At 39.5% G+C, this 16,863-nt stretch overlaps 1 protein-coding gene across 5 annotated transcripts in view; it reads right to left on the bottom strand.

The window, feature by feature from the left end:
* gabrb2a (gamma-aminobutyric acid type A receptor subunit beta2a) overlaps positions 1-13,640 on the bottom strand; it is a 77,486-nt gene extending 63,846 nt beyond the window's left edge. For 4 of the 5 annotated variants that reach the window (XR_008387649.1, XR_008387648.1, XM_053641299.1 and 1 more), the window contains exons 1-3: positions 13,558-13,640; positions 13,274-13,362; positions 12,598-12,665 (exon numbers count right to left, since the gene is read on the bottom strand). Coding sequence is in view for 3 of the 5 variants with exons in the window: in XM_053641299.1 (XP_053497274.1) it covers positions 12,598-12,665; positions 13,274-13,362; positions 13,558-13,631 (231 nt within the window). In the remaining 2 variants the exon portion in view is untranslated. The remainder of the gene's footprint in view (positions 1-12,597; positions 12,666-13,273; positions 13,363-13,557) is intronic. The other variant, XM_053641300.1, reaches the window with a different exon arrangement.
* Positions 13,641-16,863: the final 3,223 nt, after the last annotated feature.

The raw sequence follows: 16,863 nt of genomic DNA, 5'->3' as shown, positions 1-16,863 counted from the left end.
GAACAGTTTGCTTACAATATAAAATATTGTTTACTATATAAAATCTCTGTTCATAGCAATTTTGTCTTTATTTAGTTTTAGTTTACAGAACAAAATGCACATTGTTTTACATTGTTTATGATTCAGAAATAGTCTTTTCAGTTATCATTTTTCTTCATTCAAAGTTTGTTCAAACTATTCTGAGAATTTTATCAAAATCATGAAGCCAGTATCATGAATTGAATCGAATCATGACCAGAGTGTATCGTTACACCCCTAGTCAGCACGTTTGGCAGACAAGGGGGCGTCTTTAGAAGAAAAAGCCCTCAAACTAGGTGTAAAATGTGGAGGTGGTTCATTGATGCTTTGGGGCTGTTTTGTGGCTGGTGTTCAATGGCACTTGAGAAGACTGATGGCATTATAAATTTTATTGAATCCCAGGATATTTCAGCCCCAATCCTGATTGCCTCAGAAACGCAAAATCAATGTTTTGCTATGGCCGTGACAAAAAAACGTCTTAATTGAACTGTTATAGCTACTCTTTGTAATTGTGTAGCAGGAATACAAGTCACTTTATTAGCTCTAAACCAGGAGCAATAAAAGTATAAATTGTGCATATGTACAGTACAGGAGGAATACCTCTTCTATAATGGCTCACAACTGTGTTCAGTCTGTGTATTCTGTGTCTAGTCTTTAATAATATATTTTTTTAATTGTTTATCAAAAGTATGATTATTTTAAACTTGTCTGCTCCTCATTCATTGTTATCTGTTAATATCGGTGACTTACAAATCAAATTTATTTTAATAACTAGCTTTCTTTGGCAGTAAAACTGCAAAATGGATGCTGTTCAATCAGTGCACACAGCCATTAAATTATAACACACTTATGTAAACATGATGTAATATGTAATATTAAGTAATATGTGATGTAAATACAACACAAAACGGTATATGCTATAGGAAAAACAAAAGAGAAAACCCCAAAACCATCTGAGCGAGATTCAATAATCAAACACTCAGAAAGACAGGCTATCTACCAGAGATGAGTAAACTTAAAACACACATTTTCTCAGTAGAGAGGCGTTGTCATAGCAACCGTAAGTAAAAATAACGAGACTTCTTTTTTTTCTTTTTCATCCGGAGTTGAACGGGATCAGATAAAAAAAGCACACACTGAGAAATACTGATCAACAATTACTGACATTGTGCCCAGAATATGCACAAATCCCAGCAATGTGTCTTTCTCAGCTCGCAGTCAGGGATCTGCTGGCCTAACATACAGCCACACCTCTTATTCACATAAGGAATTAATGCTCGTCAAGATAATGATCACAATAAAGGCAACATTTCCGCCCTGGTAATTATTTACCCTACAAGCTAGGACAAGTCTATTTGGACCTTTCTTCCTTTAAAAGGGATTAATTAGGATTTCAGAGGATCCTGTTTTCAGCACATCCCTTTATCGTGGCACTAAAACAATGGGGATTCCTCCTGAATAAGAGCATCCATCAGGAAAGGAGAACGTACCGGATCTCCACGAGAACCCTAGATCATGAGAATGTACCAGGAGTTCAATTGTGATATTACAACATTCTATTTGTGTTCCCAAAACTCATGTGATTCAGCAGAAGGTCACATTGTCCAAAAATAGCCACCACAAAACAGAGTATGGCCCAAGGATTAACACCGCCCGACGACATGGCTGACCTTTGGTCATGGAGGACTACCTTTGCCAAAAATGAAACAATTTTTCATAAGGCAGAGAGACAGAGAGAAATAGAGAGAGCACTGCAGTGGTCTGAAACATTGCACCCGAGAACTAAATGGCTCTCCCAACACTTACAGCATTTGTTCTGCTCTTAATTGGGAGGCCATCCAGCTGTATGGCGCTAAAGCATCACACAAGACTAATGAGTTCCTCACATGATCCACTGGGAGAGAGAGCGAAAGAGAGAACCAGCGTGTTAAGGAGGTACAAACCAAATGTACGGCACTCAGAAAAGAGAACACTAACTAAAAAAAAAAGTCAATCTAAAGGTTTTGACCCCATTGTCATTTAATGCTAAGTGTTCTCCGTTTCTCAACTTAGGAAAAGTCTGTTCAGCAAAAAATAAACAAATAAATATTGTAATAATAAAAGTATCATAAAATGGAAACAAAAATCATTTTTCTAGACTTCAGATCTCACCCAGAAATTCGACACACCGCTACCGAAGCATCTTCAGAGAGGTTGCATGATGTCAGACCCCACCGAGTGTCAGCTACACAAGTCATAGGAACAAATCCCATTCCTCCATTTCAGTTCAAAACCAGCTCAAACGAGACCTGCAGTGTCACTTACTGTATATATCAGGTCCTGTTGTGCTGTTCTACTTGTCCACCACATTTGAATCATTCTAACGTTGATTTTGCGTGACCATCAGTTACGCCGCAAGAACGTGATATTTTAGCAAGTGAAAAATATCTTGAATATGGGCTAATTTATAATATTTCTTATTATGAGATCACCAGAAATCAAATATGAGATCAATCAGCTTGTTTTTGGATGTTTTTTAACCAATTTTAACCTTTCAAATGTCTTATAACGGAAGCTAATTGTGCTTGTTTCCAGAAGCACTAGGACAAGACTATTTAAAGCGTGAAATTTGTTTTGTTTTTTAATGTCTAGAAGTACATTTAATAATCATACATTTGATTTATTGTAATTATTTAATAGGAAACATTAGATCAATTTTAAGATATTTTCACTTGCTAATTTTTTTTTATTTATTTTTTTTGCAGCATAGGCACCGATAACTCAGACTTACAGTAAGTGGAGTAAATCAAAGTGGAGTCGCTTAAACTTTGATTACTCGGATATTATTAACATGGGGTCTTAGCTCCAGTTCTGTGCACCCTCGGCCCTGTACAGTTCGAAGTTCTATTCTTAACATTAAATAACCCACCTCATTAAGGGCAAAATAATTAACTGATAAGAATCTAACTATGCACAGCAGAGGGTCCTAAGAATTTGGTTATTAAGAACTAAGTTAATAAAATCCAAGTATTCAAGCACCCCTGACTTATAAAATAATCAGATGTGTTACTCTGACATCATCAGGGCCTCCTTGGGGCAAAAACAAAGCATCATGTTGTGCTGTTAGGTTTCAGAATTGGAAAGGTGTTCATAAACACATTCATTTTTACTCTATATTATGGATTTGGACACCTTTCCAAGCCATCAAAAGATGGTTGCAGTTAAAGCTAATTCGGAGGGATAACTGGTCCGAGGAGCTCTGTCTTTCTAGTGCCCATTTCATCTCAGCTAAGCAGCTAACTATCATGTCACTGAAGTTGGCATGCTAACTAAGCATTTAACAGGCTTACATACCTCATTTAGATTGCTGTAATAAACCTATAGCATGTAGCTTGCCTAAAAGCTACAGTATATCAAAACACTAGTTAGCTAACAGTAGATAAAGCTAGCTAGGTCACGTTCTTGCTGAGGAGTTGCCTATAACAGATACGCGTCAGCTTACTCTGTTTAGCTAACAAATGAGTTTATTGCATTTATCTTGGCAGTACCTCAGCTTTCAGTGCCATGTTCTCTTGAACGTGCCCACAAACAACAAAGTTGTTAGCATCTAGAAACTTGTATGCCTTCTGATTCTCTCAAGTATTTGAATTTCTATGATATAAGTATATACAGTATCTCACAAAACTGAGTACACCCCTCACATTTTTGTAAATATTTGATTATATCTTTTCATGTGACAACACTGAAGAAATGACACTTTGCTACAATGTAAAGTAGTGAGTGTACAGCTTGTGTAACAGTGTAAATTTGCTGTCCCCCCAAAATAACTCAACACACAGCCATTAATGTCTAAACCACTGGCAACAAAAGTGAGTACACCCCTAAGTGAAAATATCCAAATTGGGCCCAATTAGCCATTTTCCCTCCCCAGTGTCATGTGACTTGTTAGTGTTACAAGGTCTCAGGTGTGAATGGGGAGCAGGTGTGTTAAATTTGGTGTCATCCCTCTCACACTCCCTCATACTGGTCACTGGAAGTTCAAAATGACACCTCATGGCAAAGAACTTTCTGAGGATCTGAAAAACTGAATTGTTGCTCTACATAAAGATGGCCTAGGCTATAAGAAGATTGCCAAGACCCTGACACTGAGCTGCAGCACGGTGGCCAAGACCATACAGCAGTTTAACAGGGCAGGTTCCACTCAGAACAGGCCTCGCCATGGTCAACCAAAGAAGTTGAGTGCACGTGCTCAGCATCATATCCAGGGATTGTGTTTGGGAATAGACGCATGAGTGCTGCCAGCATTGCTGCAGAGGTTGAAGGGGTGGGGGGTCAGCCTGTCAGTGCTCAGACCATACGCCGCACACTGCATCAAATTGGTCTGCATGGCTGTCGTCCCAGAAGGAAGCCTCTTCTAAAGATGATGCACAAGAAAGCCCGCAATTTGTTTGCTGAAGACAAGCACACTAAGGACATGGATTACTGGAACCATGTCCTGTGGTCTGATGAGACCAAGATAAACTAATTTGGTTCAGATGGTGTCAAGCGTGTGTGGCGGCAACCAGGTCAGGAGTATAAAGACAAGTGTGTCTTGCCTACAGTCAAGCATGGTGGTGGGAGTGTCATGGTCTGGGGCTGCATGAGTACTGCCGGCACTGGGGAACTACAGTTCATTGAGGAAACCATGAATGCCAACATGTACTGTGACATACTGAAGCAGAGAATGATCCCCTCCCTTCAGAGACTGGGCCGCAGGGCAGTATTCCAGCATGATACCGACCCCAAACACACCTCCAAATCGACCACTGCCTTGCTAAAGAAGCTGAGGGTGAAGGTGATGGACTGGCCAAGCATGTCTCCAGACCTAAACCCTATTGAGCATCTGTGGGGCATCCTCAAACGGAAGGTGAAGGAGCACAAGGTCTCAAACATCCACCAGCTCCGTGATGTCGTCATGGAGGAGTGGAAGAGGACTCCAGTGGCAACCTGTGAAGCTCTGGTGAACTCCATGCCCAAGAGGGTTAAGGCAGCGCTGGAAAATAATGGTGGCCACACAAAATATTGACACTTTGGGCCCAATTTGGACATTTTCACTTAGGGGTGTACTCACTTTTGTTGCCAGTGGTTTAGACATTAATGGCTGTGTGTTGAGTTATTTTGAGGGGACAGCAAATTTACACTGTTACACAAGCTGTACACTCACTACTTTACATTGTAGCAAAGTGTCATTTCTTCAGAGTTGTCACATGAAAAGTTATAATCAAATATTTACAAAAATGTGTGGGGTGTACTCACTTTTGTGAGATACTGTATGTCCAGTCATTGCAGGCTGGGTCACCGCTTAGGATCATTGATCATTTAGCCACTTACAGGAGTCCAAGTCAGAAGAATCTTCTAGAGTTGCATCAATTGAAAATGTTAGTTTAGCCAAATTGCACACCTTGTCTTTTAGGGGGGGTTAAATATTGAGACAGAAAAAGCTTTAATAAATAACTAGTATATACTGCATGATGGCACAACTTGTATTTGCTTAACGTGCCTAAAATTCGAATGGTCGGATTTCTTTCATAAAATAAAGCTGTGCTGCAATCATTAAGGGATTTGGGGAACTTTATTTTATACTGGAAAGGGTTTGAAGGCTTCTACATCTAATCCAATGATTCTCAACTTCCCAATGCATGGCACGTTTAAGTGTTTTCTCTTCACCAATACGCTGGATTTAATTTAACTTATCAGCTAATTATCAATTATTATTAATTGAAATACAAAGTTTGTTATGAAACGGTGACTGGTTTTTAAATAAAGCTTCCACAGCTATGTATCCAGATTGCTTTTTACTTCTTACTATTTCCCTTACAGTTAAACGCTTAGTGGGTCAAGTCTGGTCATGGTCTCAAGGAAGGTTCCTGAGACTGAATGTTTCAATCCAATGACTGTATATACAGTCTGCTCTGAAAGTATCGGGATGGCACGGCCAATTCTTTTGTTTTTGTTATGCACTTAAGATATTTGGGTTTGAGTTCAAAAGATGAATTAGAGATGATAGATCAGAATTTCAGCTTTCATAGTTACATCTAGATGTGTTAACACAACTTGGCACCTTTGGTGGCAGAACACACAACTCTTAAGTGAGCAAAACTATAGGAACGGATAGTCTTAAAGTAAACAACACTTAATATTTGGTTGCACATCCCTTGCTCACAATGACCACATCAAGCTGGTGTACCAGTGACATCACAAAACTGTTGTATTTTTCTTTTGTGATGCTTTTCCAGGCTTGTAGTGCAGTTTCTTTCAATTGTTGTTTGTTTTCAGGGGTTTCTCCCCTCAGTCTCCTTTTCAGGTCTGGTGAAGGTCTGGTGATTGACTTGTCGAGTCTAAAAGCTTCTACTTTTTATTTTTTTACCCTGATGAAGTCCTGTGTTGAGTAGGCAGTGTGTTTTGGGTCATTGTCTTGCTGCATGATGAAGTTCCTCCCAAGTAAATTGGATTCATCTCTCTGTAAATTGGCAGACCGAATGTTTCTGTAGGCTTGTGAATTCATTCTGCTGCTACTATCATGATTTACATGATCAATAAAGATTTGTGAGCACGATCCAGAAGCAGCCATGCAAGCCCAAGCAATGATACCACCTCCATTGTGCTTGACCAATGACCTAGTATGTTTTGGATCACGAGCAGATCCTTTCTTTCTCCAAAATTTGACTTTTCCATCACTTTGCTAGAGGTTCATGTTGGTTCCAGGACATTTGTGGCTCATCTCTGTATTTGTTTGCAAAATCCAACCTGGCTTTCCAATTCTTACTGCTTGTGGTTTGCATCTTGTGGAATGGCCTCTATATTTCTGCTCTTGAAGTCTTCTTCAAATGGCAGATTGTGATACCTTCACCCCTGCCCTAAGGAGGTTGTTGGTGATGTCACTGACTGTTGTTTTTGTGTTTTTCTTCACAGCTCTCACAATGTTTCTGTCATCAGCTGATGTTGTTTTCCTTGGCCGACCCATTCAGTGTCTGGTTGTTAGGACACCAGTGGTTTATTTCTTTTTCTGGACATTCCAGATTGTTATACTGGCTATGCCCAATGCTTCTGCAATGGCTCTGATAGATTTTCCCTTTTTGCTCAGCATATTAATGGCTTGTTTTTCTCCCACAGGCAGCTCTCTGGTCTTCATGTTGGTTTATCCTTATAAACAACAAATTAATTCTTCACAGGTGAAACCTAGTCCTCAAACCAAGAGTAGACATTCAGAGCTATTAATTATTTACACAATCAATCTAACAGGGCACACCTGGGCAGCAAAAAAAAAAAACAAACACTCATGTTCCAATATTTTTGATCACTTGTAAAATGGGTGGGTTCAAGCAAAAGGTGCCGTGTACTGACTTGTTAAATGCATCAAGATGTAAATATCAGGAAAGAAAATATGAAATTCTGATCTGTCGCCTCAGTATTCATCTTTTGATCTTAAACCAAATGTCTCTGGAGTGTAGCAAAAACAAAAGAATTGGCCTTGCTCTTCCAATACTTTTGGAGGGGCCTGCATGAGTGGACAACATGGTGGTATTGTGTGTTGTGTGTTTGTCAAGCCTTTTTGGAGTCTAAATGGGAGACACCATCTAGCAAAAATTGTGAGTCTGCGCAGTAGAGACTCGTAGCCAAAGCATGCTCAGTAGATACGGCCAGGTGGACAGTGGGTCTGCCCATGTTAGTGTACATGCAACTTAACTGGCTCATTGGCTAACTCAAAGTAGTAAGTACAGCGTTATTAATTAATATGTAAAATGCTAAACTGTATATTGATCACAGGTATATTGATTACTACCATTGTGAAGAAAAGATTTTAGAGCTTTGAGTCATGACTGATTGAGCTACTATTTGCTAGCGAGCTGACATTATCCATCATTTTAGTTAAAGTAATGTAAGTATAAGTAACTAATGTAAGGTATCAACTGAAAATATAAACAGCAGTCAACATTTACACTAAACACAAGCTATTTTTTTGGAGAGAAAAAAATTTATGCATTTGTTGATGCCATCCCTTCACTCACTCACTTTGTTTTGCTAGTTATAATATCAGTACAACAAGCTAGCTTAAACAACTACAAAGAACTCACTACTATGGGTCTGTTAGAACAGTTTACAGCAAAACATGACATGGCTTTGATAAAGAACTGTCCAGAGATTCAGGTCCGTGCACGCACATCCAAGAGGCTCCCGAAGCCATCTCAATCACATCATCAACCATGCCCTTTTGTTCTTAATAACTCTTACAAAACACATTTATTGTAAGGAAAAATAATGGGGGAGATATAAAGGTCAACCGAACTTGAAAAAATGAAAGATTATTCCTGAAAATTATTTGTGCAGATGTAACTTCAAATAGAAATCTGTCCTGGATCCCATTCAGTAACATGGGAATGGGTGGGGTAAAAGCTGTACTGCAGCCAGCCACTAGAGGGAGAGAGATTTTGGATTCACTTTCGACTCCCTGTTACAACGTCCACTAATATATACAATCATTGATTCAATCAAATCGAGCAAGCCAAAAAAAAGGTCTGATTTCCAGACAGGTAAATAAAAAACAACAACAACAAAAAAAAAACATGGACCTACGGAAAGAATTCTATCTCGGGGTTATGTTAAATGGGGTAGCTGACTTAATCGAATAGATGTTAAACAGCTAAACAAGCTCAGCATGTACAGAGAAATAGCACCAATTACCAGAAGCATTACCAGAATAATAATGATAAATGGGATTTCACTGTAGACTAGCTTGCAGTATTTCTAGACTCTGAGTGCAGGCCTGAAAGCCTTTTAACATTTCTGACCATAATTACCACATCTATTAAGTAAGCTTGATAATTTCATAATGTAATATTCCCTGCATAGAAACCTAGTAATATAAGACCTACATCTCATGGAATTTTTTTTTTGTTTTGGTTTTTTGTATAAGCACTTAAAATTTTCTGATAAGACGTCTTTATGTTATGGTATTATGTACTTTTAATTAGCAGTACTTTAAGCTTGTTACAATTCGTGTGTTAATGCTCCTTTTCTGTATTGTTATATGCCGTCTTATATCCGAGCATGCTATAAAAAGCCCAAGTGTTTCGTTTTACAGCTCCTCTCGGCTTACTTGGCTAAAAAAAAAAAAAAATACTGAAGATGGCTACAGCAGAAAACACTGGCTCCTGTCCTATTTTTTCCCCCCAGCACTATATTATCATTAAAGTTACACAACATGAACGTGTTTTAACTGAAATTGGACTTTCATGCTTCAGAAAACACCTAGATATATTTATGGGATCAGACAGCCGTACAAAATGTCACCTAAATCAATATGCATACACTGTTTATATTCATAGCTTGTTGCATGCGGTAGTCCTTTATGAAAAGGAGGTTGGAAGTTGGAGTTATAGAAGGATAACAAATCGCAGAAACATTGGTATGTTTTAATGTTGTGACAGCTAAGTGAATTTAGATATACAATGCATTAAGCTTTCAGTTGGGTACAAAATACATCAATTATACAACATCTTGTCTGCTATGGTGAGTGCTAGCTTGTTAGCTAACTAACTCTTAAGACACAGCCTGTAGCCTGTTACACTTAGCCTAGCTAGCGCACTCAACAATTAGCAGTACGTTTTATGATTTAACATGAATGGAAAAACCTTGCTAACTTTACGGCAGAAGGTAGCTTCCTTGCTTTAGAAAACTATCTCATTCTCATTGAAATTATCTAGCGGTAGTACAGGGGTAATAGGAAATATATTTAGATAATCTTGTTTTTACTTCTTTGAACCATATTTTAAAATAATAGCTTGGCACTTCTGATAGTAACCATGAAAACCATGACAAAGATGACTGTAGAAACCAGTGCCAAAACTTAAACTAAATATAAACCCAGCTAACAGAGCATATTATTATAACATAGGGTAAATATTTAACAAGCTCTAAGGTTGGGATATAGTATTTCATAGATAACATCCATCCATCCATCCATCCATCCATCCCCATAACATCCATGTGATAAAGGTTTCACAAAGCCATCACAATGTTATCAGGAATGACCATTGTAGAAATTCTAGTTAATGTCCTTATAGCTACAGTGTTGTAGGTAATTTTAAACACATTTTTAAAAAATCTTCACAAGACACCTATTTAAATGTTCTTCAAAACTAAATTTAAAATTTATACTAAAAAGTAATATTCAGAAAAAGATTTTGCTAACCTACAATTGTTAGCTGGGAACTAGTCATTAACTATCTACTTCTAAACTGTTCAGCTGACAACAATTAAACTAACAACAAACAATTAAAATTACAACTTTAAACTAACCAGCAACTAGTACAAAATGTTAGATTTCTGTCAGCTGGCTAGAGACTTGTGTAACCATAGTTAGCATAAAGGCAACAATTTAGCTTTCACTGCCATGATGAGATATAGTTGAACATTTAGCGTTGAGGGTTTTAGGGGGTCATTAATGTTGATTATTTTACATTCTTATGGATTTTAACGCTCCGGGCCACTGCCAGTGTTACCAAGCTAGCAACATTTTAGACCTATTTATCAACAAATATAGGAACATTTTGAGCAGACTTCAGTGACCGTCCTGCACTTGATGCAACTCTACACCTCATATCACAGCTCTGATTAGATGAGTACAGAGAGCAAGTTCAGTTGACTCACTGCCAGTGTTCCCATTGACCAATCACTGATCACCATTGTTCCCAATGACTGATCACTGATTACCAGTGTTCCCAAAGACTGATCACTGATCACCACTGTTCCCATCAACCAATCACTGATCACCACTGTTCCCAATGCCTGATCACTGATCAACACTGTTCCCAAAGACTGATCACTGATCACCATTGTTTCCAACGAATAATCACTGATCACCACTGTTTCCAACGAATAATCACTGATCGCCATTGTTCCCAAAGGCCAATCACTAATAGCCAGTGCTCCCAATGATTAATAACTGATTGCCAGTGTTCCCTACAAATAATCACTGATCGCCATTGTTCCCATCAACCAGTAACCAATCACCATTGTTATCATGTCTACTTCCTGACTACTACCGATGCTTCATTTTGTCTGCATCCTTGATTGAAATGATATTCATTCATTCATCTTTAGTAATCTCTTTATCCTGGTCAGGATCATGGTAAAGCCTATCCAGGGAGCATGGTGTATCCTAGCCTCATGAGATACAACACCATCCATCACTTGATCCACACACTCAGTCGCACCAAATCACTAATTCACATACCAAGATGTTTTCGGGAGATGGGAGGAAACCAGACCAAATTCGCTTGAACATGAAGAGAACATGAAAAACTCTGCACAGACAGTATCCCGAGCTCAGGATTAAACTAGGGACCCTGGAGCTGTGAGGCATCGATACTACTCGCTGCACCATCTTGCTCATTTAACAGGTTTTGATATCCTAATGAGCATCACTGAATGTATATTTTAGATTATGATGTCGTCTGGTGACGTCTAGTGACTTTCCGAGCACGCATAATATACTTTCTCCTGAAAAGAGTTGGCCACACTGGCCCGTTGCCCTGCCTGTCTTGCAGCTATGTTTCCTACTGACCAGCAACTCACACAAACGAATGCACCCTCAATGAAGCATTAATAAAACATATTTTAATTAGGCACTTCCCTGCTGTGTTTACCCATCACTGCTGTCATGAAAAATAAATCACTGACTTCGGCTCATTTATTAGTAAATAAAAGGCAGAACTGTCGGTCACGAATGGCCTTGGGGATTCATCGCTGTTTCATAAAAAAAAAAAAAAACGCTGAAATGATGATTAAGCTCAAAACGGAGGCACATCAATCTTTCATTTCAGGGCATGCATTTTTCCATTTTAATTACAGCATAAGGGTGAGGTGTGCCCAACAGGGGACGCTGTTTCACGAGTCAACTTTATCTGCTTGTCCTGTTTTAATTAGATGCTTGAACATTTGAGGTATTCAAGAGACCATATCAGAATGACAACATCAAAATCATCATGGGCTGCATCTACAAACACATCAGTGAGGCTGTGATCAGTACAAGGAGTGCGTGAACGAGTGTGTGGACATGTTCTCCTTGAGAACGGAGCAGGATCACCTTGAACTACATTTGCACCGAAAAATATATATATATATATATATATATATATATATATATATATATATATATATATATATATATATATATATATATTTATATATCACCATCCAGTCTTTTAATCAATGCGTTCAGGAGGTCGTACTAGTGACGCTTCACATTACCGATGGTGGGGGTGTGGGGGACGACGACAATCGGACACGCAGCATGGGTGCGTGTGCTTGTGCGTGCTGCGTGTGTGTGTGTGTGTGTGTGCGTGCGCGCGCGTGTTTGGAATCCAAATTGAGCGCAGAGCAGAGACTCCAGCATGCCAATGAACTTCTACACTTGTGCAAAATCATCATGACGGTGCCTGCTATAGGATCCAGCGCATGACATCCCATACTAATCAGCTGCGTAAATATATAGGCTTTGGTTTAACAACAACAACAACAACAACAGCAACAAAACAAAACAAAAAAACTGTTACATACCATGTTTACTTCGGACACCATGTCTATGCTGGCGATGTCTATATTCATGCCAACCGCCACCGGAGCCCCTAAAACGAAACAAACGATATTGATAGCCTGTAATAATAATAATAATAATAATAATAATAATAATAATATGGGACAATATTGGAAATGCATATCATTCCTCAGTTAGGTTATATCCCCTTTACAATGCAGCCAAGTCACCAGCAATCTGTAATTCACGGGCATTTTTTTAATTATTTATTTATTTATTTATTTATTGTAGCTTCAGAGCAAATGCACAGGCTGAAATGGAGCTCCTCAGCATCATCAGTGGAAACTGTTAACCAGACTGTGACTAGAACAGGTGGGTTATGGTACAATATGTCAATATAGACATGTCATACAGCATGTGTAAAGTTAAAGTGCGCAATGATTCCATGTCAGCCCCCGAATCCGCTTTGATTTGATGAATAAAAATAAATAAATAAATAGATAGATAGATAGATAAATAAATAAATAAAAAGGGGGTTCAGTGAATCTGAATGTATTAATTCATGCCAGCACTGCGTAGCCTTCATGCATGCTTGAGGATGAATTGACAGTGTTTGCCTGCCACAAGTCACTGCACATCATGCACATCATCACATGCATATTAAAAAAATGATTCAAGATGCACGTTTTGTTTCCTCACCTCCAAAATCCGGCCTCAGTCGGATATCGTATCCCTTCATCAGTCTGTCCACTGTGTCTTTCACTACAGGCATATTGCTAGGGTCTCTGCTGCGGGAATAAAAAATACAAACGCAACGTTTATTTAAGATGTTCTCCAGAAAACACACACTAACATACTCAAGTGAGGGGAAATCCAAACGCTACAACACACACACACACACAAAAAAAACCCTAATTATGCCTTATCTTCCTTTTTCTTTCCTTTCCTTTATACGTTCTTTTCTTTCTTTTTTTTTTTTTTACCTTTGCGCGCACACAGCGGTCATGATGAAAGGACATATCAAGAAGATACACTGCGATTTCCTCATCCTGTCCATTGCAATAGTTTCGATTATTTTTTTATTATTATTATTATTATTATTTCTGGTGGACCAAGCTGAAGGAAGACAGCGCGCGCCGCGCATCCAACTTCAGTCCCAGCCAGTGCAGTAAAGCCGAGCGCGACTCACGCGCATGCGCACACCCGAGCCTCAAGATCAAAGAGTAGACTCGCTACTGAGGAGTGTGGACACGTTACGTTTTGCTGTCGTACAAAAACCACGCCCTCGGCTTGAAAGTTCTCTGCTCTGATTGGTCGGAGTTAGGTGCTGTAGAGCCTAACGCTTTCATCTCTGAACTGAAACTTTACATTATGGATGGACTGCTGAGAAAATAAAACCAGTTATAGTCACTGACAAGCATTCATATTTACCATATAGCCTACATTTGGTGGTTAGGGATGGACACAGGCTGAGGGGCAGGGGCAAAAACATAAAAAGGGGAAGAGCAGATACAAGGCATTTCATCGCATTTTCTTGTATGTAGGGGAACCTATGTGACACTGTATCTCATTTGCTCCACTGGAAGTGCACCTGTTTTGACACTTCTTCATGTTTCCTCACAGGTAGTTACACCCTATAGGGCACTGCATCATGAATTCTCCACTGGAAGGGAATCCATTGTGACACTACATCATGTTTCCTCACAAGTATTTACACCCTATAGGGCACTGCATCACGGATTCTCCACTGAAAGGGCATCCATTATGACACTTCATCATATTTCCTCACAAGTATTTACACCCTATAGGGCACTGCATCACGGATTCTCCACTGAAAGGGCATCCATTATGACACTTCATCATATTTCCTCACAAGTATTTACACTGTATAGGGCACTGCATCACGGATTCTCCACTGGAAGGGCATCCATTGTGCCACTCATCATGTTTCTTCACAAGTAGTTACACCCTATAGGGCACTGCATGATGGATTCTCCATTGAAAGGAGACCTTTCAATGACACGGCATTGTTCCTCACTTAGGTACACCCCTTTAGGGCACCGCATCACAGATTCTCCACTAGAAGGGTGCCCATTATGACATTACATCATGTTTTATTTTCTATTTTTGTTAGATTGTACAGCACTTTGGTCAGTAGTGGCAGTTTTAAACATGCTTTAGAAATAAAAGTGCCTTGCCTTCCTCAAACATGAGTACAACCAGTGCTTAATTTGTAAATCTGCAGGTCCCAGAACAATAAGAGGGTAGTGATCTGGCAGGTCGTGGGGCACGTGAAAGGTGCTCGAACTTACAGACATGTAAAAGTGCTTCCAGTATTTCACGTAGCCAATGCTGATAGGTAGGCCTATGTAACTGATCACACTGGTATAGCGACGTAATAGCATTAGGAACTTAATAGCAGTGAGTGTTCTCAGTACAAAGGGAAACATTTATGGATTGCACATTCTATCAGCTTATGTGCCATCACCTCAGTTAGCTACAAAACACATTTGTCCAAAGCACTTTGAAAACAAACCTACTTTTCATACAGTATGCATACTTACAATAAACATTAACTGCACAACATAATCAAGAACAAATCGTCTTACCTAAGACAAAATATTCCACAAAGTTGTCATGTCAGTGACCTCCTCCTCCTCTTCCCTGTGTCCCTTACGTATCCATGAGCGCACAAATGGCTCAGGATTGAACTCTGTAAGCGGTGGACCCACGATGTTCAAAAACATCAGAGACGCGATGGTGGGGATGAGAAGGGATTCACGATGTGAACGACAATTGAGATTGATTTTGGAGAAACCCCGCTCGCGCTCCACTGGAGATCGGTATGGTATTCACAGTAGCCAACAACTGCCTCAGTCCTTCTGGAAGTTTTATTTGAGTGCCTGTACTCCCTAAAAGCCTGCGTGACTGTAAGTGGGCTGTTAACTGTATTTAATTCTGGGCAGTCAATCTCACTTTCAAAGCCATGCACAGGATGACAATGTTTAGCCTCGTAAGCGCTTCTAAAAACTTTCCACACTAGCGTTATCACTGCTAGTCGTGGTAACGGTCACCGAGTTGCTTCATCAGTGACCTGCTGCTGCTCGCACTCTTGGACTCTTCTTAAAAAATGCTGGTAATGATAACTGTTTTCTTTTCGCTATGACATCTACAACACATGCTACATGACTGTAGGTTTCACTTCGTGAGAACGAATTCAGGTGAACTTTGAACTTTAAATAATTACATTATGTGAAAGAAGCTATTAGCAATATTTAAGCATTTCTATTGCATCTATACTGTTTTGATAATATTGCTGTGAGAGACTTTACATCCAGCTGCAGAGGTGCCGGATCCACATAAAAAAGTTCCGGAACGCAGGTGTGCTATATTTTAGAGGTGGAACTGCCGGAACAGGATCCGGCTCAAATTAAGCTCTGAGTACAACCCTGTAGGGCACCATGTATTCTCCACTGAAAGGGCACCCATTATGACACTACATCATGTTTCCTCACAAGTAGTTACACCCTATATGGCACTGCATCACGGATTCTCCATTGAAAGGGGAACATTCAATGACACTTCATTTTTCCTCACACTGGTACACCCCTTTAGGGCACTGTATTATGTATTTTCCACTGGATGGGTGCCCATTATGACACTACATCATGTTTCCTCACACATAAGTACAACCCTATAGGGCACCATGTATTATCCACTGTAAGGGCACCCATTATGACACTTCATCATGTTTCCTCATATTTAGAGAAACCCTATAGGGTACTGCATCACATATTCTCCACTTGAAGGGCACCAATTACAGCACTTCATATTTCCTCATATGTAGGTACGCCCTATAAGGCACTGCATCTCGTTTTCTCCACTAGAAGGATACCCATTATGACAATACAACATGCTTCCTCACACTTAGGCAAACCCTACAGGGCATTGCATAATGTATTCTCCACCCATTATAAAACTTCCTCTTTCCTCACACATAGGTATACCCTATAGGGAACTGCATCATATATTCTCAACTGGAAGGGAACCCATTATGGCACTACATTATGTTTCCTCACGAGTAGTTACACCCTATAGGGGATTGCATCACGTATTCTCCACCGGAAGGGAACCCATTACAGCACTTCATCTTTCCTCACATCCTATCTTCCTTTTTCTTTCATTTCCTTCTTTTCTTTTCTTTTTTGTACCTTTGCACGCAAACAGCAGTCATGATGAAAGGACATATCAAGAAGATACACTGCGATTTCCTCATCCTCTCCATTGAG

Source organism: Ictalurus furcatus, chromosome 14 (genome assembly GCF_023375685.1).
Source record: "Ictalurus furcatus strain D&B chromosome 14, Billie_1.0, whole genome shotgun sequence".
Classification (NCBI taxonomy): domain Eukaryota; kingdom Metazoa; phylum Chordata; class Actinopteri; order Siluriformes; family Ictaluridae; genus Ictalurus; species Ictalurus furcatus.
Note: the sequence above shows the minus strand (reverse complement) of the source record. Positions and strands in the feature narration are given on the sequence as shown.